Genomic DNA, 22523 nt, shown 5'->3' with positions numbered 1-22523 from the left:
CTCGCCTAATAGGCTACTGAGCTTTACTGGCCGATGTGAATGCGTTATATATTGTGTGTAAAAAAAAAGTCTGTTTGTCTGTCTGTCTGTAAAAAATTCCATTTCAAACGGCAGAAATTAATATGTAAGCGCCTAGGGCTATATCTAGATTAGGCGCATAAAAATGATCACAATAATAATAATAATAATAATAATAATATCAGTGGCCGAAATTCAATTATCTTCCACTGCCAGTGACGAAAAATGCAGTCCTATATTGTTAGTTAAACGTTTCGAACGTTAGCAGACGATCTGGTTTTGGCTTTCAATCCTATACTGTCAGTAGCTGAAATACAGTCTCAGAGAGCTAAATTGTAGTTCCACTCTGTCAAAGACTGAACTGCGATCCCATACTGTCAGTGACTGAAATTAACTCTAAAGCTGCCAGTGGCTATTAATGCAATTCTACTCTGTCAGGGGCTAAAATGTATTCCTGCACTGTCAGTGGCTAAAATGTATTTCTACACTACCCTTGGCTAAAATGTATTTTTACACTGCCTTTGGCTAAAATGTATTTCTACACTGCCTTTGGATAAAATATATTTCTACACTGCATTTGGCTAAAATGTATTTCTGCACTGTCAGTGGTTAAAATGTATTTCTACACTGTCAGTGGCTAAAATGTATTTCTACACTGCCTTTGGCTAAAATGTATTTCTGCACTGTCAGTGGCTAAAATGTATTTCTGTACTGCATTTGGCTGAAATGCCATTCTGCGCTCTTCGTGGCAAAACTACAATCCCACACTGCATTTTGATATGCATAACACAAATTAACAAAATAAATCGATTTTTATGTTGTGCTTGCAAATAAATCCATCACTCGATTGCCAAACACGTGTTTCTGTCGTATAATCCTAATGTATATTGGTAGGATTTTTTTTCGGGAGGTGAGAGGGGACGATGGGTGGCCAAATGATGCTCCGGAGAAGTTTTATAAAAAAAAAAAGATAAAAAAAAAGACACCACAAAAATAAAGACAAAATCCTTGCATAAGTATAGAGCACCCAGTATCCGAAAATGTGAATGTGTCAACACAAATAAAAGTGCGATCGTTCTGCGGGCGTGCTGTGACAATGGAGGAAAAAAATACCAGGGGGTGTGAAGCTGGGCCAGGCTGCCCTTCCGTCTGCTGTCATGCACGTGAATCCAGTTGCTCATTGAGTATGCAGAGAGCCTTGTTGTCAATGCTTCATTGACTATGCACCGGAGCCAGGATTCATTCACCTTTCGTACAATAGCTTTATCCTGCATGGAATTCTGACATCTGTAGTCTGACTGACAATCTGTTCAAAAATGACAGATTTCAGGGACGAAAGAAATTTAGCTCCGTTTTGCATTCAATAATGAAAAGAGAGGATAAACAAAAACCAAAATACAAAGAATTGTGGCCGGGAAAGCTACTCCCAAGCAACTGCGCACGGGCGAAGAATCCTGACCTTCCTTATTGAACGCTGCTACTGAGCGCTGAGCCGCGCTGAGCGCTGCTGAGCTGGTCTAGAATCCTGCAGAGAAAAAGGTTTTCACTTGCTACGTTCCAGATCGATAAAGTCTGGCGGCAAGTTATTGGCTGGCTGCACGCGGGCACGTGTCGTCATGGTGATGACATCACCGAGGACATTATGCTAAGCAAGCTGGCAGAGACGTCGCCTGGCGAGTCGAGTGGTGTAGGTACCGTCGTGGTCGGTGTGTACTAACCAGTGGACAGTTTTGTTTTCTTTCGTCACCTGGCGGTCAGTCAGTTAGTCAGTAAGCTACTGCCACTGAGAGAGGATTCAATCTTTGTGTGCTGTTGACAGCGCTAGGGTGTGTAGTGCTTGCCAGTTGACACTGTTCAGTCGACGTCTCTGCAAGTGCCAGAATGCATTCCTCAACACTGCAGCCTCTTCGATCGTTCCCAGCAGCCAAGTGTCTGTGCTAGTGATCTCATCTGGCCGCCATTTTCCCTGTTGCTGTGAGTGTTTTTCGGTTTCTCTGTCAAGTCTTCACTCTCACTAAAACCATGGGTACTGTGCTCTCTTTCTCACCACGGCCGCGAAAACCTCTCTGCGAGGACATAAATCTCAACAACTTTACCTACGAACAGCTCAACAATGCTAAGAACGTCCCGAAAGACAAAAATTTCAAGCGCCATTCCATGTTCCTCAGTGTGCTCAGCTGGAAGAAGTTCACAGTCAACCCCAAAAAGAAAGACAAAAATATCCTCAAGCTTTCCAACTCGGCTTTCCTGAACGGCAGTAAATTCGACAACAACTTTAACATAGAAAATGTGAACCTGAACAAAAACATCCAGAAGTCTGTCTCCTGCTATAACCTAAAGACAGGCACCGAGGACCCTCCCCCTGTGGTGGCCCTGAGCAAAGCAGTGCCCGCCAAGAAGCCCGAACAGAAATGCTGCAGTCCCAAACGCACGGTAATCCAGGCCTCCACCTCGGAGCTACTCAAGTGTCTGGGCGTGTACCTGAAGAGGAAGTGCAAGAAGCTGCGCCACTTCGAGTCCAGCGATGCCATCATGTGGCTAAGGTCGGTAGACAGGTCCTTGCTGCTGCAGGGCTGGCAGGACATTGCCTTCATCAACCCAGCCAACGTCGTGTTCATCTATCTCCTCGTCCGCGACCTGGTCACCTCCGAGACGGGGTCCGAGCACGAGCTGCAGGCCTGCGTGCTGACCTGCCTCTACCTGTCCTACTCCTACATGGGCAACGAGATCAGCTACCCGCTTAAACCCTTCTTGGTGGAGGAGGACAAGGACCGCTTCTGGGACCGCAGCCTGCTCATCGTCAACCGCCTCTCCGCCTCCATGCTCCGCCTCAACAAGGATCCCAGCTTCTTTACCGAGGTCCTCACCGAGCTCAAGTCCTTCTCGCCCTGTATATGAATTCCAGGGTTGACAAAGACTTGTGGTCCGGTTTCGTGTGTTCTTCGTGCAAACGTGTTGCCCACCAGGACTATGACTTGTGGGAACTCTTGTCGTGTCTCTTCCATCCCTATATGAAATACAGATAGAATAGAGTGGACAACGTGAGTACAGATAACTTGCCCCTCTAGCTCTTCGGCCGTGTCTTGCTTGTACTTGCCCTACACACACAGCTGGTGTTTAAAAAAAAAAGCATTTTGTATTCGGCTTGAATTTGTAGGGTTAGTGGCGTTCTTGTGCTTGAGAATCGTTCCTAGGTCTTGGTACATGAGCTCCAACTTCTGTGTCAGACCCAGACCCTTTGCTGCAGTCAAAAGTTTCCTTGTGAAGATGGTTGCTGTTCAGAAGCTCGACCACCAGGTTTTCGTCAAATCCATCTGCAGCGAGCCACCCCTGTCAGTGTCGTTGCTGTATGAGGGGTAATTTGTACGTCCTCGTATAAGAGCTACATCTTCAGCGTCAGTGGTACACACTTCAGAATCTAATTGCAGCTAAGGGGTAAAACATGAGCCAAAGCCAAATCGTCTTTTCTGTTAACATTCTGCCACCTTCTCCGACCCACAATTTCCAAGACGGATTTCGACAATTTTTTTTACAGAAGGGACAGCAATGTTGCAGCAGACGACAATCTTTGGGCCTAGCCGTGGAGACAGCGAACGGGTTTCCAAGTCGCCAAGCCGATAATTCAAACACCAGACTGTAATAAAGATTATACCAAGGTCAGGCAGGCAGACAGACCTCTTCGAGGAAATGAAAGAAAGCCGCTTCAGACAGGCTTTGTCTTACTGTTTGAGTTGGCTCAGATGGGCAAATCAGAACATTTCCAACACTACATTGTGTCAGATCATACAAAGCCTGTCGGACCCTCCGAGAAAACGAAAGGATTCACTTCATGAAGGGTTTCTGTGAGTGTTTGAGTTGACTCAGACTGGTCAATCAGACGATCATAAAACAGACAGTCGGACATCTGCGAGGAAACGAAAGGATTCATTTGACATTTCTGAAAGGTCTTCTTGATGTAAGAATTGACTCCTAGAGATCGTTCAATCAGTATTACACTTCGAGTGACCAAGATGTTCATATTTTGTACTGACAAACACTGGACCTACCCCTTCCAGTAATTAATAATGTTCGACTTGCAGATCATCTGTGTCGATTCATTGCCCGCTTGTGAATGAAGCAGGCCACACGATATATATACAAGTACTTTTTTGAATGAACCACTGAGAAGAAATGTTTGTGATATATGTACTGATGTACCAGTGTTTTGTGAAAGTAGTTTTAACATATTTGTTGTGATTTTGTTTTGTTGGCCAGTTTCTCCCATCGAAATTAATGCTTAGTTCGAGCATTTTGTTGAATTTTGTTTCTCTCTATAATTTCGGTGCGGGAGATCCTGGATGAGAAGGGGAAAAAACGTATAAGTGATTTTTTTTTTTAATACGCAGTATTTAAAAATTGGACACTACTCGAAGTGTAAAGAGGGAGGGGGGGGGGGGTTGAAAAAAGGACTAGCAGTAGACTGCGAGTAGTGTCGAGCTTGTGACCTCTGCAAAAAGATTACTTTGTACTGCGATTCACATATAATTTATCGACTTCATGAAAACCAGTTGGGCAATTTGTTGATTGTTTTCCCTTCTTTTCATTTGTGATATTATTTGTCCTTTTATTTACTACTGTTTTGAGGACAAGAGTTTCCCTTTAGTCCCATTATGACATTGTTGATAGAATGAGACAACTTGAGCCGTTACCGTTTTTGTAATCTCAGTTTTTTAATGCGAAAGAACTGATGTAAAATATTCTTTCAGACGTTCCAGCTGCTACTTGAACTATATTCATTTGTTGAGTTAGTTTTGCTTGTTTGTGAGATGCATAATCTTTAAGGTTAAACAAAGTAACAAAGAATTCTTTGTTCAACTGTTCCTCCCTTACGTGAGACAATAGTGATCTTTCTTTAACGGGCGTAAACCGCACCGTCACACAAAGTAACATAGAACACGTGGTTCTAGCCAACAGTTCCAACCTCATGTGAGACAGTCGGTTTAAAGGCACAGTGGGGTTTTTTTTTTCGTTCATGGGCTGAAACTCCCCCGGCTTTTACGTGTATGACCGTTTTTACCCCGCCATTTAGGCAGCCATTCGCCGCTTTCGGAGGAAGCATGCTGGGTATTTTCGTGTTTCTATAACCCACCGAACTCTGACATGGATTACAGGATCTTTTTCGTGCGCACTTGGTCTTGTGCTTGCGTGTACACACGGGGGTGTTCGGACACCGAGGAGAGTCTGCACACAAAGTTGACTCTGAGAAATAAATCTCTCGCCGAACGTGGGGACGAACTCATGCTGACAGCGGCCAACTGGATACAAATCCAGCGCGCTACCGACTGGGCTACATCCCCGCCCTAAAGGCACAGTCCTTCCCGTGTAAAAGGTTAGGCTCTCCATCTCGGATCTGGCCAGGCGTTTACATGGGATAAGACCATCCCTCCACTTTAGCACAAAGCAAAAACTACCAGCCTGCCTGCTTTCTCTGCAGAGTGTGAATCATTATTAGGCACAAAAAAAAAATAGGTGTGGTTACGGTAACATAGCCAAAAAAATAGGGTAGGTAGGTAGGCAATCACTTTTTTTTTTTTAAACTTTTTTTTCTAATGTGTACAAATTAAACCTACTTGACAGGGAAATAAGTGTGCGACTCGGGCGCTTTCGCTTGCATTGCGTTTTTTGCACTCGTTTTTTTGTTTTGTTTTTGTTGTTGTTGATAAATATGTAATAAAAAGTTATAGGATCGGCTCCTAAAAATAGGGTAGGTCGGGTTACCGTAACCACACCTATTTTTTTTTTAGGCCTTACGAATTATTTGTAAAAAGCCAACATTGGGCATATCTGAGTTAGTCAGCTGTACCGTTTTTCACGGGAAAGATTGTGCCTATTACGTGTCGCTGTCTTTTTTGTAAGGCATTGTACGGAGTCTGTGACCTTTGTCTTATAAATCGATTGGAAAAAGGCTTGACTCAGATCTGCCAATACCAGAACACTGGGGGATGCAGTACGTGGTAGCTTAGGAGGGGGGTGGTGAGGGGGGGAGGAAGGAGGTTGAAACAGCATCGTGTCGGTCTATACCGGATGATTTGTAATATTGACAAAAAGATGCTGACAAAAAGGTTTCTGACGTTGTGGGTTTTTTTTTATTTGACAAGGGGTGTTGGTAAGGGTAATGACATGATGCCCCTTTTCCGCTAGGTGAACGAATAGGTCCAATTTTATCCCTGTTTGTGCGATGTGAATTTGTTTGTGTGATCCATTTGTACTTAATTGGGATGTCACCATGTTCCAACGATGCCAATTGTCATTCATTCTCATGCGATAATATTGTGTGTAAGTTACTTGGAAAATGCGGTGCAATGTGAGAGAGAGAGAGAGAGAGAGAGAGAGAGAGAGAGAGAGAGAGAGAGAGAGAGAGAGAGAGAGAGAGAGAGAGAGAGAGAGAGAGATATGAAAATGAAGCAACGCTTTGAATGTTTTGTTCCTTGTACACCAACGTTTGTTTGAGAAATTACCAGCATGTATTTCCTTTCACTTTGTGTGTGTGTGTGTGTGTGTGTGTGTGTGGTGTGTGTGTGTGTGTGTGTGTGTGTGTGTGTGTGTGTGTGTAAATGACATTTTATTTGCTTGAATAAGATTAATCTTTGGAATATTTCACTCATAGTAAAAGGGCCCCGCTATAGGTCAATCGATACCGAAAGCAAGCCTCTTCTTTTTCTTCTTCTTCCTGGTCAACTCAGTAGGGACGACCCTAAACAAAATGGCCACTGGCATAAAGATAGCGCGGACTGATGGGGGGAACCAATCGATACGACGTGGCACAGCAGACAGACAGCATAGAATGTAGGGCGGTCGTGCGAGGGCGTCGAACGACGACGACCACCACCACCACTACTTGGCTGTTACAGCAGCCTTAGGAAAGAGACTGTCTGGGATCCGAGTAAAGGGGATAGCAGTAAATACCAAGCAAGGTTTATAGAACACAGGTCCCCTGGCGGTTTGGCTATGGCTGGCTAACGACGTCTAAGACCTACGCAAATAAGCCAAACTAAGCTATTTTAATGAGATTGCAGATCGACAGAAGCCTGAGCAGAAAGAGAGTGATATTGGATGCAACTAATGGTAATCATTTTGATAAATCAAGTCTACCTAAAATATACTGAAGACGAGCTTGAAAGAACCGGAATTAATTGGAAGAAATTTAATCCGAACAAACAAACGAGCAGGTTAGTGGCATTAAGCTATTTTAGTACTAATCAGCATTTATTTAGCAGCAGTCTTAGAAGAAAGGCACTATTTGGAGCAGCTAATATCGATAACAGCTTTTGTCTTAATTAAAGCCGCTCAAGTAAAAAGCTCAGCTATAATCAGCTGCTCTGTGGACAGTCCGCATTTAGGGCAGCCTAAGGCGACAGAGACTGACATTTGCAGCTGTTTATGTTGATAAATGGAGTGCAGCCCAGTTTGAGGGTGCGGGCTTGGATTTAATTTAAGTTGCATAATGTAGCAGCTCGTCTTAATTCAGCTACTTTATATTACAGACAGTTCTGATCTTCGAGAAGGGAAGGGTATTTGAAGCAGCTGATTTCAATAGATAAGCGGACTGGCTCAAGGCACCGGCTTGAAACTATAGTTATTATCGCATTTTTACGGATTAAAAAAAAAAGTTTGCTTTAAAGGATAGACAACACAAACACGCGGCTTGGTTTCATCAGACGCATTAAGAGCTATGTGAACTTTTCGTAAACGCATCTGACCCACCCTTACCATATTGGCTGAAAATAACCAGTCTGAAACAGAACTCAGATACTAGTTTATCAACCACTGCCAGTCAGTTCAGCAGTCGCAAACTTTAGTTAAATCTCTCTAATAGTATTTGTAGTAATACTCTTTAATAGAATCTCTTTGTGTTTAACTTTTACAAAAACAGATTCTATTTTCTCTCTCAATTAACCCGAGGTGGGACGGGCGTTGTGGCGGGGTGGTAAGACGTCGGCCTCTTAATCGGAAGGTCGAGGGTTCGAATCCCGGCCGCGGCCGCCTGGTGGGTTAAGTGTGGAGATTTTTCCGATCTCCCAGGTCAACTTATGTGCAGACCTGCTAGTGGCTTATCCCCCTTCGTGTGTACACGCAAGCACAAGACCAAGTGCGCACGTAAAAGATCCTGTAATCCATGTCAGAGTTCGGTGGGTTATAGAAACACGAAAATACCCAGCATGCTTCCTCCGAAGGCGGCGTATGGCTGCCTAAATGGCGGGCTAAAAACGGTCATACACGTAAAATTCCACTCGTGCAAAAACACGAGTGTACGTGGGAGTTTCAGCCCACGAACGCAGAAGAAGAAGAAGAAGAAGAACCCGAGGTGGAATCACCGTTCCAGCTGTACCATCCCATTTTCTATAGATTTCTGGCATTTACGAATACGGCGCTTCCGATGCATAGCATGCTATTTTCAGAGCTTGGGGAATGGCATTTCCAAAAGGCAGCCTTTCTAAAAGGTCTTCTGCTCTTTAGCTCACATCGACAGCAGCAGCCAACCCGCCTCCCTGCGCCTCTCAAGATTTGTTACGTCAATATTGATTGGTCGGTTCGCCTACAAACCTTCCTCGTTTAGAGCGTGGCGTGTGGTTAGTATGCTTGCACTATGGCTTTCGCTCAGAACTGCTTGTGAGGTTGTGCGTCATAAAATCAGCTTGGTTGCTTGCGGGCTTTGGGAAAATCGATCCTAGTTTTTCTGTGTGTTTTTTCTTTTTCATACTGTGAAAAAAAATATATATATTGGAAATTTTTATTTGCTCAATTCTTTTTACTACGGTGGTACAGTGGCTCTTTCTAGTGATGCTAGGCATGACTTCAGCCTCCTTGTGGCAGAGAGAGAGAGAGAGAGAGAGAGAGAGAGAGAGAGAGAGAGAGATTTGTGCGTGTTCTCCCTAACGCGTACATCAAACCACTGTCATCAATTTATTGCGATGTAGCCTAGTTGAATGATTGTAATGCCATTTGTTTTTGTAATGGTTGTAGAAAGAGTTTATTTTCGGATTTACTGGACGTGATACTGCCATTTCCATTGAAACAGATTCATATTTCGTGATTCCCATGGATGATTGAGCATACATTGTTCATGTTTAGGGGAAAGGTGACCAACCTGAACAAGCAAAGCAATGCGCCAAAGCACAAGGTGCACTGCGGTGGAATTATTTCTTTTCTGTGCACGAGAAAAGAGTTTTACCGGTTTGCCTGTATGTGTGTTTTTAAGGCTATTACGGGAAAAAGAAGATCAGGACTCTGTGTAAGCATTGCTGGCTGCTTCGTATTAGGCACCCTGCCCTACATAGTATCTGTATTTGTGTGAGGCAACATTATGAGGCGTTGTACTGATATGTTGTGCGGGAACTGTGATGTATCAGTGTGTATGTGTGTGTGTGTGTGCGCGCGCGCGCGCGTGTGTGTGTGTGTGTGTGTGTGTGTGCGCGCGCGCTTGTGTGTGTGTGTGTGTGTATGTATGTGTGTGTGTGTATGTGTGTGTGTGTGTGTGTGTGTGTATGTATGTATGTGTGTGTGTGCCCCAGTGTATGTATGTGTGTGTGTGTATGTGTGTGTGTGTGTGTGTGTGTGTGTGTGTGTGTGTGTGTGTGTGTGTGTGTGTGTGTGTGTGTGTGGCGGTGTAGGTTTGAGCATGTATGACGTTTCAATTGCAATGTCTTTGCGCTTGTGAGAAGAAAAGTCAAAAGCTAAACGAAAATGATTGAGATGGTTAAACAGACAGAGACAGAGAGCGCGTTTGTGTGTGTGTGTGTGTGTGTGTGTGTGTGTGTGTGTGTGTGTGTGTGTGTGTGTGTGTGTGTGTGTGTGTGTGTGTGTGTGTGTTTTAAGAGATGGTAAGGGGGCTCAGTTTCAGAAACCGTTTCAAAACATTATTTGCTATTTCCTTCTTCATTGAGTACATCTGAACTGATTATACAAGACCGACGTCATCGATGTATATTTATGTTTGTCTGATTGATAGATTGCAACACGTATTATTTTCCATATCCTGGTATTAACATAGTCCCCATCTGCGTCAATGTGATTTTCTGCCGCCATTTCCGGCAGTTTGTGCGTTTCTTATGTTCAGCTGGATATTTCGGGCAGAATTAAAAAAACCAAGATCTGCATGTCAACTGTTCTTTTGTAAACATTTTTTTTGCGTGAAGCGCGCTTGTGTGTGTGTGTGTGTGTGTGTGTGTGTGTGTGTGTGTTTGTGTGTTTATGTGTGTGTGTGCGTGCGTGTGTATGTATGTGTGCGTGTGTGGGTGCGCGTTTGTACGAGTTTATGTGTGTGTGTGTGTGCGCGCGTGCGTGTGTGTGTGTTTGTGTGTCTGTCTGTGTTGCACACATACACACAAATACAGACACTTACACACACACACACACATACACCCCCCCCACACACACACATACGCACAAGAAAACATACACACACACACACACTCACAAACACACACACTGACACACACAAACACACATACTGCCAAACAAACACATTTAAACACACACTCATAAACGCAAACACCTACGCACACACACACACACTCACAAACACACAAAAACACACAAAAATACACACACACAAACACACATACCCAAACAAACACACTTAAACACACGCACATACATACACAAACGCAAACTGAACACCTACGCACACACACACACACACACACACACACACACACACACACACACACACACACTCACAAACACACACAAAAACACACAAACACACATACCCAAACAAACACACTTAAACACACGCACATGCATACACAAACGTATGGAACGCCAGATACGCCAAAGACAGAGACACAGGAAGTTGAACATGGGATGCCAACAGAAAGAGATCGGTTGTTGGTCTTCCGTACGGCCTCACTTCCGTGATTGGTACCATCAGGCAGTACGGTTGACAATCTTAAAGGCCCACTCGACCCCTTGAAAACAGTTCTCCTCACTGTCTCAGATCAGGCCAGTCTTTTACATGGGATACGACTATCCCTCCAGCTGGTCACATACCAAATATCACCACCCTGACGTTGACTGTTTGCTGTGGTGAGTTGGAATTTTTTCTTAATTAATTTCCGAAAAAAACCACCAGTACCTTTCACGAGATAAATTCTTAAAAATAACACCACTGCGTACAAAGAGCACCCAGATTGTTCATTTTTGGTATGTGACCAAATGGAGGGATTGTCTAATCCCACGTAAAGGCATGACAAGATCTACAACAACGAGACGAACTGTCTTCACGAGGCGAAGTGGGTCTTTAACGTCAAAGCTGAACTTACACGCTTGACGTCGCTGAGCCAAATCAATAACTGTAGATGCAAGGAAATGACTGCAAGCGCTCAGGCCAGCCACCTTTGACGAGGCCATGTGGTGGTCGTCGGGGGAATCAATGTAAGGACGAAAAGAACAAAGTACACGTGCGTGCGTGTGAGTGTTTACATAAGAAGCACATTGAAGCGTTTCAAATGGAAACGTTCTTTAGGTCTGGGAAATGCATGGACAAATCCGTTCAATAGTTTTAGATATGTGCGCAGCACACAGACGAATGCAAGCACACACACAGACAGGCACGCACGCACGCACAACAACCACACAGACAGACAGACAGACAGACAGACAGACAGACAGACAGATACACCACACACACACACACACGCGCACGCACGCACGCAAGCACACACACACACACACACACACACACACACACACACACACACACACACACACACACACACACACACACACAGAGGGGGAAACAGAACCCGCCTTCCCTCCCCCCCCCCTTTCAGTCCTTAACAAATCAATCAGACAAATATTAAATGCGACGTTGAGATATGCGATGCAGAAATAATTAGAAGGCGGCCTGGAAAAGAGATGAAACACCCGTTCGTTGCCCTGACTTTCATGAGCTTGTGTCGACTTTTCGCTGTCATTAACCTGAGAGAGTTCTGATCCGTGTGCTTATCGTTCTAATTATCCACAGGCATTGAACGAGGGTTGAAAAAAACCCACATTGTGGCCCTCGTTATGAAGAGGTGAAGATGAACATGGGTCAGGAAGAAAAAAAGGTTCAAGATTTACCCGTCGTCTTATCTGCAGTTTGACAGATAACATGTCATGGCATCAAATATCAAATGATTTCGGTGAACAACAACAACAACAACAACAACAACAACAACAACAACAACAACAACATGGACAACTTTATTATCTTGAATGCCATAACAAATGATAAAATTCAGTATAATGCTAAACTTTACCACGGGTGTTGAAATAAATAATGACAAAGCAGACAAAATCTTGCGCTTGTAATCTTATGAAAGACAGGTAAGACTGCGTCCACTTTTAGCGAATGCAGCTATTTAAAAACCTTCATCTTTGAAGTATCACAACGTTTTCCCCAACCCTCGTACCTCATTAGCGATCATTCTACCGGCCAGCCACCAACTCGATAAGTACCATTATCATCATTTTCACGAGTTTTCATTCATAACCTGCTGGGGAACAAATAACACTGTTCCCCATGTAACAAATCGATGTGGTGAATGGATTTGAGCTTTCAGGCGAAACGTGGATCGTCAAAGTAAAAGCCAATCTGGCTGATTGTTTGATGGGTGGAACCATCACGGCTTTGGATTCGTGTTTCCGAGGACAACGATTGTAAGCATTCACTCTCAAAGACTCAATCAATGTTGATTGAATACCGCGGCGACTCATGGTCAATTTGCAACTTATCTCTGTAATCGCAAAATGCACAACGAAAAGTCATACAAGGAAAGGAATATGTCTTAAACGTACGGAATTCACAAAAATGATGGCAGCTCTGTACATTTTTACACTGGAAGAAAAGCGACGAAGAAGTTACCTTTGTCGTCACAGACAAGTATGACGTGTGATCTTGAACTATTGTGACGCGCTTTGAGGTCCGGAATTGCATTCTAAAAAATACGTTCACAATAGGGACCCCGTCTGTTATTGTGCGTACTTTTGCACATCTAAAATAATGACAAAAACGAATTTGTGTGGCTTGTTGTCAGACGAGCATTTTTTTTTTTTTGTCCTCGGGGAGCATATTGCCTTCGGTTTTCATATTCATCTCAACCTCGGCCTTCGTAGACGAGTAATAAACATGGCTCTAAGGCCGATTCTAAGGCACGGGAGGTACTCCCGAGCAAATTTTGTTTCATTTGACAGACAAATGCATATAATCTTTGGTACCCAAAAGTGGCAGTGCAGCTATACGCAATTTGAAGGCAAAGTAGCCCAGTTTTTTTTGAAAAATGCACTTATGGAAGAGCAGAATGGAAATCAAGCACAGCAGAACAGTTGGCACAAAGGTAAACTACAAATTTCGAAGTTGAAAGTGAACTTTCAAATTTTACTTGTTTAATTGTTCGATCAGGAATGATATTAGTTTCCTCTTTCTGTTGGCGCCACGTTTTCTTCGGCGTTTTCCACCTGTAAAATAAAATGAAAGTCCATTTTAATACAAAGACAAAGTAGCACAACAGTCTGTTAATCTCAGAATCGGAACAAGCAGAATCAGAATGAAATATGGACACAGAGAAAGAGATTGACACAGACATAGAGACGCAGACGCAAACATGTAGGTGAAGAGCTGCTAATATGGACCACTTTTTGTTTCATGCTGATAACTAGCTTGTTTTCTTGCGAAGACGTTTCATTTTGTGGTTACCCAGCCCAAATGGTTGTGTGATGCGTCTCAAGCGTGTTGGCGTTGACATACATGTGCTTAAGTGTCGCATCCGCTTTTAGCCTTCATCGCTGGATAGCCAAAGCTGCATGCAGCACCGGTCGAAAAGAGAGCAGCCATCCGCGTAGGTCTCTTCTGCCGGTTAGCCTCTCACCAACAAGTCCTATGCATTGCCTCCACGTGGCGTTGGGTGGAAACTGGGAGCCCTATGCTCCCAGGCTAAAATGCAAGGGCGCGGAGGAGATTTTCCCTGTACGTGCGGTATGCAGGCCCACCCGTGGGTGGATACGCCCTGGTGCCCATGAAACAAATCCCCAGGTATGGGTGAAATACCAAGACTAGACATCCCAACGGCGGAACTGGCGGAAGAGGAGAGTGAACTCCCAACGGCAGCGAAGGCGGAAGAGGACGTCTAGTCACCCATCCCAACGGTCAGACAGGCGGACGAGGAGCTTGCTCCCAACGGCTGGCTGGGCGGACGAGGATGCCCCATGTTACTGCTGCTTCCACAAGCGCTGGGTAGGAACGACTCGTTAGCCAAGGTAGGCAGCATTCCTAGGAGAAGGAAAACTCTGAAGACAAACCTGGGGGGTTGGACCCATTAGCTGAAACCCCCATGTCACCCCCATGTCACATCCAACTTGCTAGGGGAACACATCCGGCAGAGGTGGCAACAGGACAGATATGCCCACAACCTGGCACCGAAGGCGAATACAACAGCAGACTGGACAGCTCAGGGCGTCAGCATGGATGCGGAAGATGCGACGGCCATCCAGAAAACGGGTAGATTGAACTCGGCAGCCCGGTAAAGCAATCAATCTAGGAGAGCGAACACTCTGATATAAAAACAAGCTGAAGTCGGATGTGCTGGGCCTGACTTGTCAGGCGCGTAACGGCAGCACAACGTATCTACGCTCACATGACAGACAACAATGGAAATGACTCTCGATATGGTGCTCGTCCGTTGGAGACCCACCAGGGTGGAAGAGTGCCGGGCCCCGTGCCTCAAAGGGGCCCATCCCATGCAACTGGCGGTCCCCGTTCCCCGTTTCGTGGTGGAGCCAGGCGGCGGGTGAGACGGGTAAATGCGACTGGCTACGACAGAAGTGAGGATGTGGAGCCAAGGCCATTGAGGGTGCTACAGTGGAACGCTGAGGGAATATCCAAGAAGAAGCTCCCCTTTGCTGAACGACTTCACAAAGAGGATATTGACATAGCTTGTATCCAGGAGACACACCTTACAGAGAACCTCCGCTTCACAATAAGAGGCTACCAGACCTACCGTGTGGACCGGGAGAAAAGGCACAAAGGCGGTGTACTCATCCTGATCAAGAATCACCTACCTGCAAAGCACATCACATTGGACACTGATGGACAGGCAGAAATTACCGGAGTGGACATCACACTAAAAAATGGGAAGCAGATCAGGGTTTACAACATTTATTGCCCAGCTGATCGACAACTTTCTCTACACAAAATGGAGGTTCCACAGGATGGATGTCTGATTATCAGTGACTTCAACAGCCATTCCCATAGCTGGGGATACAATGAAACAGATTCTAGAGGGGAGGAGGTGGAAGATTGGCAAATAGAACAGCATTTACATCTCCTGAATAGCCCAGAAGACCCTCCAACATTCTACTCACGCAGATGGATGACGTCAACAACACCTGACCTGTCCTTTGCCACTAACAACCTACAGACAAGTGCTGAGAGAACTGTGCTGGATCAGCTAGCCGGTAGTGACCACAAGCCTGTCAAACTGACCTTCAACCTCAATCACCATCCGGAGGACTGCAAACCACTACCCAGATGGAATTACAAAAAAGCAAAGTGGGAAGATTATTCCATGCTTACTGACGAGTATGTGGCAAACATAAATACTCGCCGTAAAGATGCAAACAGCATGACCAAGGCCTTCAATGCAGCAGTGCTGAAAGCTGCGAAAGAAACCATCCCACGAGGAGCCATGAAAAACTACAGGCCATGTTGGACTGAAGAACTTCAGAAACTGGAAGATCAGGTGAATGCTGCAAGAGAGAAAGTGGAGAAAGAACCAACCATTGAAAACAATATCAGTCTGAAGGAAAAGACAGCTTCCTACAAGAAAACATTCACTCAAGCAGCAAGAAACAACTGGAAAAGAAAGACAGAAAGCTTAAATTTAGACAAGGATGGCAGTAAGCTCTGGAATCTCGCCAAAGCTATGAATGACGAAAAGTCAACACCAGCACCCATTAGATTGGAACAGAATGGAGAAACCATCACTGGCAAGAAAGCTGCAGACCATCTCATCAGCAGCTTTGAAAGAAACAGTAACCTAGACATCCCAGAAGAAAGAGAGAGGGAAGTCCAAGAAGAACAGCAGCAGTACAGAGAACCAGCCACAGAAGAAGAAGTTATGAAGGAACCATTCACCGAAAAAGAGTTTGAAGACGGGATTCGGCAGCTACAGAAAGAGAAATCGCCAGGGCCTGATGGCATCACCAACGAGATGCTTCAACGACTTGGCCCATCAGCGAGAAAGGTGCTGCTGACGATCTTCAACGCCAGTTGGACACATGCCTCAGTACCTCAAGCTTGGAGAGATGCAACAATGATACCTATCCACAAAAAGGGAAAAGACAAAACCAGGGCTGACAGCTACAGGCCCATTAGTCTAACCAGCTGCGCGGGGAAGCTTATGGAGAGACTCATCAACAACAGGCTAATCTGGTACCTGGAAGAGAAAAAGATCATCTCTGACAACCAGGCTGGATTCAGACAACACAGATCCACCGAGGATCAGGTTGCCTACATTGCACAAGAAGTTGAAGATGCACTCCAAGACAAGAAACATACTGTCGCAGTCTGGATAGATCTTGAAAAAGCCTTCGACAAGGTGTGGAAAGAGGGTCTGAAACTGAAAATGCACCAATATGGGATCACGGGACACATGTACGACTGGATCAGCCAATACCTCACCAACAGGAAAGCCAGGGTACAGAACAAAAGATTCCAGAGCAGGCAAAGAACCATGAAGGAAGGCGTCCCACAAGGCGGAGTCCTCTCGCCTACGCTGTTCATCATCTTCATGAATGACATCCTAGAAGATATCCCTGCATGGATCCATGGCGCAGTATATGCAGATGACCTGGTCATTTGGTGTTCGGAGCAGTATGTGACCACTGCCACAGTGCGAATGCAGGACGCCTTGAGAAGGATAGAAAGATGGACAAGGAAGTGGTTAGTGACCATCAATGCCAGGAAAACAAACTACACCATCTTCAGTCTCGCCGCCAAGAAACAGACTGCACACCTCCAGGTGAATGGCCACAACCTACCACAAGACAATACACCCACATACCTTGGAGTTACCTTTGATCCCAGGATGACATGGAAACACCAAACAGAGAAGTGCGCAGCCAGAGCCAGACTGCGAACAGCACTAATGAAGAAACTTTCTGGGACATCCTGGGGAGCGGATCACAACATCCAGAAGAAGCTGTACCTTGGACGAGTAAGACCTGTCCTAGAGTACGGAGCAGCTGCATGGAGCACAGCAGCAAAATCCAACTTCGACAAACTTGCCCGAATGCAGAACCAAGCATCTAGAATCATCACAGGTGCACTCAAGTCGACTCCAATCCAGGCTATGGACACATTGACTGGCCTAGAGAGCCTTGAAAGCAGACGAGACACCAAAGTCCTTACACTAGCTGCCAAGTTCAAGAGGATACAGAACCACCCAATGCACAAGAGAATGTCGGAGCCCACCAAATGCAGACTGAAGCGCAGCAGTTTTGTCCACAACGTGAGGAGACTTGAACGACAGGATCCAGAACTCATGCAGCAGGGCAACAGGATAATACCAACGCACTCGACTGTACCAGCTTGGAAGAGAGAGCAATTCCCCGAAGTCAGAGAGAGCATTCCTGGCATTCTCAAAAAGGGCATCCAAACAGAAGCGGAGAGGAAAGCACTGACCCTGGACCACATAGATCACGTCTATCCCAAAGAACATTGGACCCATACATACACAGATGGATCAGCAGAAGATGCAACCGGAAATGGAGGTGGCGGAATTGTCATCAAACTGAAGGATGAAAGACAACTACAGCAGGCTATTCCAACTGGAAAGTTCTCTACGAACTACAAGGCTGAGGCTGATGCACTACAAACAGCAGCCCGAATGTTACACGAGAACAGGGAAACAACCCGCTCCAGAGTGGTTATCTTCTCTGATGCCTTATCAGTCCTGCAAGCAGTCCAGAACCCACGGAACAAGGAACTGAACACCCTTGCCTCTGCACTGACCAACTTACAGCAATCCACTGAGCAAACAGTCATCCAGTGGATTCCATCACACTGCAACATACAGGGCAATGAGGAAGCTGACCGACTGGCAAAAGAAGGTGGACAGCTCCCACAGGATGAACAAGAAGTCACCTATGAAGAGGCCAAGACTATAGTCAAAGAGAAGCAGAAGAGAAGATGGCTCCACCAACACCCAGACTACAACAAAAAGGATGCCTACTACCTCCTACCCAGAGATGACCAAGTGGTCATTGTGAGACTGAGAACAGGCCATTGCAGACTCAAACATCACCTGTATACCAAATTCCACATTGGTGATTCTGCATCGTGCCCCTGTGGCACATCTCCAATGACAGTGCAACACTTCCTGCAGGACTGTCCAACACACCAAAACTTGCGAGCAGAGACCTGGCCTGCTGACACACCGATGAGGGACAAACTCTATGGACCCATGGAGAGCCTCCGGCGTACAGCAGCCTTCATCAGAGCCTCCGGAGTTGCTGTCTGAGCGAACGACGAAGAAGAAGAAGAATTTTGTGGTTGGTAGTCCTTCTCTCTGTGGTTAACTGTTAGGCCTGATTAAAGTAAATTATCTTCGATAGACATTGAGCAAAAATTAAATACAGAAAAAATCACACAGTCAAGAGGTCTTTACGAATCACTGTAAAAAGCCCCCTATACTTCAAAATAACATGATACAACTTAGTGTGCAAGTCAGACTAATTCAAATATGCTTTAGATTTATCTGTTTTGGGCTGATGACAGCATTATTTGAAGCACACCAGCAAACTAAAGAAGCTTATCAAAAACAGAGTGAAAATAAGTGAAATTATCAACTACCACGAAAAGAAGACTATTTGATATATTTTTGGGAAATCTCGATGCCTAATTATGGGTTATTTCCAGCAAGCTTCTTAATGAATTAATGAAAATAGCCTTTAGCTTTTATTTTCTTCGGTTTGTTGAAGGTGGTCCATATTAGGGGACACACACATATTTTGATATTTTAATATTATTTTTTGTTTGCAGTAGAAACTCGGGGTCAACGCTGATAAAATGTAACAAATACGGTCATAGCTGTCATATATATCATAGCAGTTTTTGTGTGATAACAGCTTTGGCTGTGGGCAGAAACGAGTCCGTTTTAGACGGCAAATTTAGAGTGAATGCTGCCAAAAGTGAAAAAAAAAGGGAAAACGCCTAACGGTTTTTAGGTTTGTGTTTCTGCAACTAGTTTGACATGTGCAAATTATCCAGAGAGGGTGAATACAGCGAATGAAATTGTTTTGGGCGCTCTAGCGCCGTTAGTTTGTCAGAACAGGAGGTGGTCCATATTAGGAGCCGGTCCATATTAGGAGCCCTTCCCCTTCACGCACATGCGCGCTCACGCACACACACACACACACACACACACACACGCACACACACACACACACACACACCATGGTGTATGAGAGGGAGGGGTTTGCAAGGCAGGGGTACAGGGGCTGGCAAGGGCGTTGACACGTACCCCCCCCCCCCCCAAATACTGTTAAATTTAGCATTTGAACGTAGTATTTTGGGTGTGTCCTCGATACAAAAAACGGTACATTTGCCGTGTAAGAGGGGACCTGTTACGCATTGCACAATCACACAAAAGAGACAGACAGGCAAACAGGCATAAAGACAGACAGGTAGACGGGCAGACAGGCAGGCAGACATTTTATGTGACACAAGTCGGTTTTACCTGCAATACAGACGTGGATGTTTCAGGTAAATCAGTGTACCTGTTACGCATGGCACAATCACATAAAACGACAGACAGACAGGCAGGTGAAGCTTCCGGAACCCAGGATTTCAATTTAGTGTTACGCAGCTTAACTTGTTTGCACAAGTTTTTATTTTAATTTTATTTATTATTCTAAAAAACAAATTAAAAAAACTCACGTCCGGGAGGATGACAACATCTGTAGGACGGGTAGCGGCATTCGTTGGCCCGTGACACCCCCATGCAGGTGGCTCCAGGTGCCTTGCACATCCCCTTATTTCTGTGACACAGGTCGCTTTTACCTGCAATACAGATGTAGGTGTCTCAGGTAAATCATAATACCTGTTTCGCATGGCACAAACACATAAAAGAAACAGACAGAAAGACAGACAAACAGGCAGGTAGACAGGCAGACATTTTTCAGTTCACGACACAAGTCAGTTTTACCTGCAATACGTACGTTTGTGTCTCAGGTATATCAGTGTACCTGTTACGCATGGCACGAACACAAAAAAAGAGACGCACAGGCAGACAGACAGACAGACAGACAGACAGACAGACAGACAGACAGACAGACAGACAGACAGACAGACAGACAGACAGATAGGCAGGCTGGTAGACATTTTATGTGACACAAGTCGGTTTTACCTGTAATACAGACGTGGGTGTCTCAGGTAAATCAGTTTACCTGTTACGCATGGCACAAACACATAAAAGAAACCGACAGAACGACAGACAGACAGGCAGGTAGACAGGTAGACAGGCTGACATTTTCTGTGACACAAGTAGGTTTTACCTGCAATACAGATGTGGGTGTTTGAGGTAAGCCACACTGCCTGTTACGCATTTCATAAACATATAAGTAAAGCAGACAGACAGACAGGCAGACAGGCAGGCAGGTAGGCAGGCAGGCAGGCAGAAATTTTCTATGACTGGCGTCAGTCTTACCTGCAATACAGACGCACGTATCTCAGGTAATTAACACAATGCCTGTTACGCATAGAACAGCACAGACAAGTGACAGACAGACATATAGACAGACAGGCAGGCAGGCAGGCAGGCAGACATACAGATGAACTGACGGACGAATGGAAAGATAGACAGACGGAAAGCGACAGTGATAGAGACAGAGACACAGAATTAAAGACAGACACCGCCTGTAGCACATATCGCTCCCATCTGAAATACAGACTAGACGTGTACGCCTCAGGTAAGTTACAATACCTATAACATTTAGTACAAGCACATAAAATAGACAAAGACAGATAGACACAGACAGACAGACACTTCCGGTGACACATGTATATGTAAGCCTATATAAATAGGCCTATCCCTTGTTTTCTAGATCCTATCATCGTTATGACTCATTTTCGCCCTGGAACATGTAAAACATCAGTGACGCACCTAAACAAAAACATGCCTCAAAGCCACTTACCTGTCTCAAAGAGCAAACTCGTTGCCAACAGAACAATGAAGAATTTCGCCAAAAGATCCATCCTTGATGAAGACTTTTACCTCCTGGTGATAGGCTTGAACAAAATGTCTTTGAAACTAACAGGCTTCTATTCTCTTGCGAACGGCTAAGAGGTTTTTGACTCCCACTGTTCTTGCATCAGCTGGCCTCTAATTTCCCGGTATACGCTTGTGGATACTTTGAAACTTTCAGTCTCAAATTCCCTGGTATAGGCCTTACAGCCTTAGTAAACAGTGGAGACTTTATTATGTATGTCGTTATGAAACAACCGGTCTTTCACCTTCTGATGTAAAGTTGTGGTTTTTTTGCGGCATAAGGTTGTGAAACTGTCAGTCTCTCATTTTCCGGCATAGACATTTTACGAACACAATTCCTGAAACCGCCAGACTTTCATTGTCAAATTTACACTTGACTGGACAAACACGTGAAAAATCGGTAAATTAAAAAAAATAAAAAGAGTAAAATTACTGCACGGAATGATTACTACAAAAACAAAAAAGTCAATGTTTGTACCTCCGTTTTTGACAGTACACCACTGACTGTCTCTGTCTCTATATTTCTATCCCAGCTTTGTCTCAGTATGACAGCGAAGACCAACAACGCTACTGCTTCAGTGTGTAATACAACAATGCAGGAAGCCCGCACGTACGCAGATTGATGAGTCAGTCCAGTCGAGACAGGTACATTGTCTCAAGCGAAAGCCGGTGAAGCAGGAAGATTAATTAGGCCTTGTCTTACATCCGTTACGCGCTGATGCACACGTATTCATTCGTGTGGAGATTATGGGCAGAATATACCTGCGCAGTTTCAGCGGCACAGACCACGCACGGCCTATTATTTATGCCGCGATAGGGATTATGACGAGTACTTGGCCTGTTTTCCTTTCATACAACGCGTAGCGGGCTGGGATAAACTGCAGTGCGTCGTCGGTCCTGCTGAAGTTACACATGTGAGCGGAGCCCCTTAGAGGCTCAGGGCAGGTTGAGGGACTTGGGAAAGGTGTGCGAGGGGGAGGGGGAAGGTGGGGGAGGGGAGGGTCGGCAATGTTTCGGCTGGGGGTTTGCAGCCTCAACAGATACATTATTATGAGAGCCTCATGTTTAAGTCAAAAAGCCTATGAGAATTAACTTTGTCATCATTATCAAGTTCAAGTTCTATTAGTCCATAACCCATGGGGGCATTTTGAACAATAAACAAAATCAATACAATCATGATATATGCTAATATAGGGGAAAGTCCACAAATATCGA

At 44.9% G+C, this 22523-nt stretch overlaps 1 protein-coding gene and 1 long non-coding RNA gene across 2 annotated transcripts; one reads left to right on the top strand and one right to left on the bottom strand.

Annotated features, from left to right (window-relative positions):
- The first annotated feature begins 1682 nt into the window (after positions 1 to 1682).
- On the top strand, positions 1683 to 6415 carry LOC138982102 (cyclin-dependent kinase 5 activator 1-like). The gene has a single exon (XM_070355324.1). The coding sequence runs from the start codon at positions 2041 to 2043 to the stop codon at positions 2914 to 2916; it is 876 nt and encodes a 291-aa protein (XP_070211425.1). The 5' UTR covers positions 1683 to 2040; the 3' UTR covers positions 2917 to 6415.
- Positions 6416 to 12233: 5818 nt separating this feature from the next.
- On the bottom strand, positions 12234 to 21951 carry LOC138982101 (uncharacterized). Its single transcript, XR_011460780.1, has 3 exons — positions 21235 to 21951; positions 19979 to 20101; positions 12234 to 13500 (listed from the first exon to the last, which is right to left on the bottom strand). It is a non-coding gene; the product is annotated as an uncharacterized lncRNA (long non-coding RNA).
- Positions 21952 to 22523: the final 572 nt, after the last annotated feature.

This window comes from Littorina saxatilis, linkage group LG12 (genome assembly GCF_037325665.1).
Source record: "Littorina saxatilis isolate snail1 linkage group LG12, US_GU_Lsax_2.0, whole genome shotgun sequence".
NCBI classification, from domain to species: Eukaryota; Metazoa; Mollusca; class Gastropoda; order Littorinimorpha; family Littorinidae; genus Littorina; species Littorina saxatilis.
This window is presented reverse-complemented; position numbering and strand designations above follow the sequence as displayed.

Excerpts from the sequence above, each read along its gene's own strand:
- LOC138982102 (XM_070355324.1), top strand. The coding sequence starts at position 2,041 with ATGGGTACTGTGCTCTCTTTCTCACCACGGCCGCGAAAACCTCTCTGC.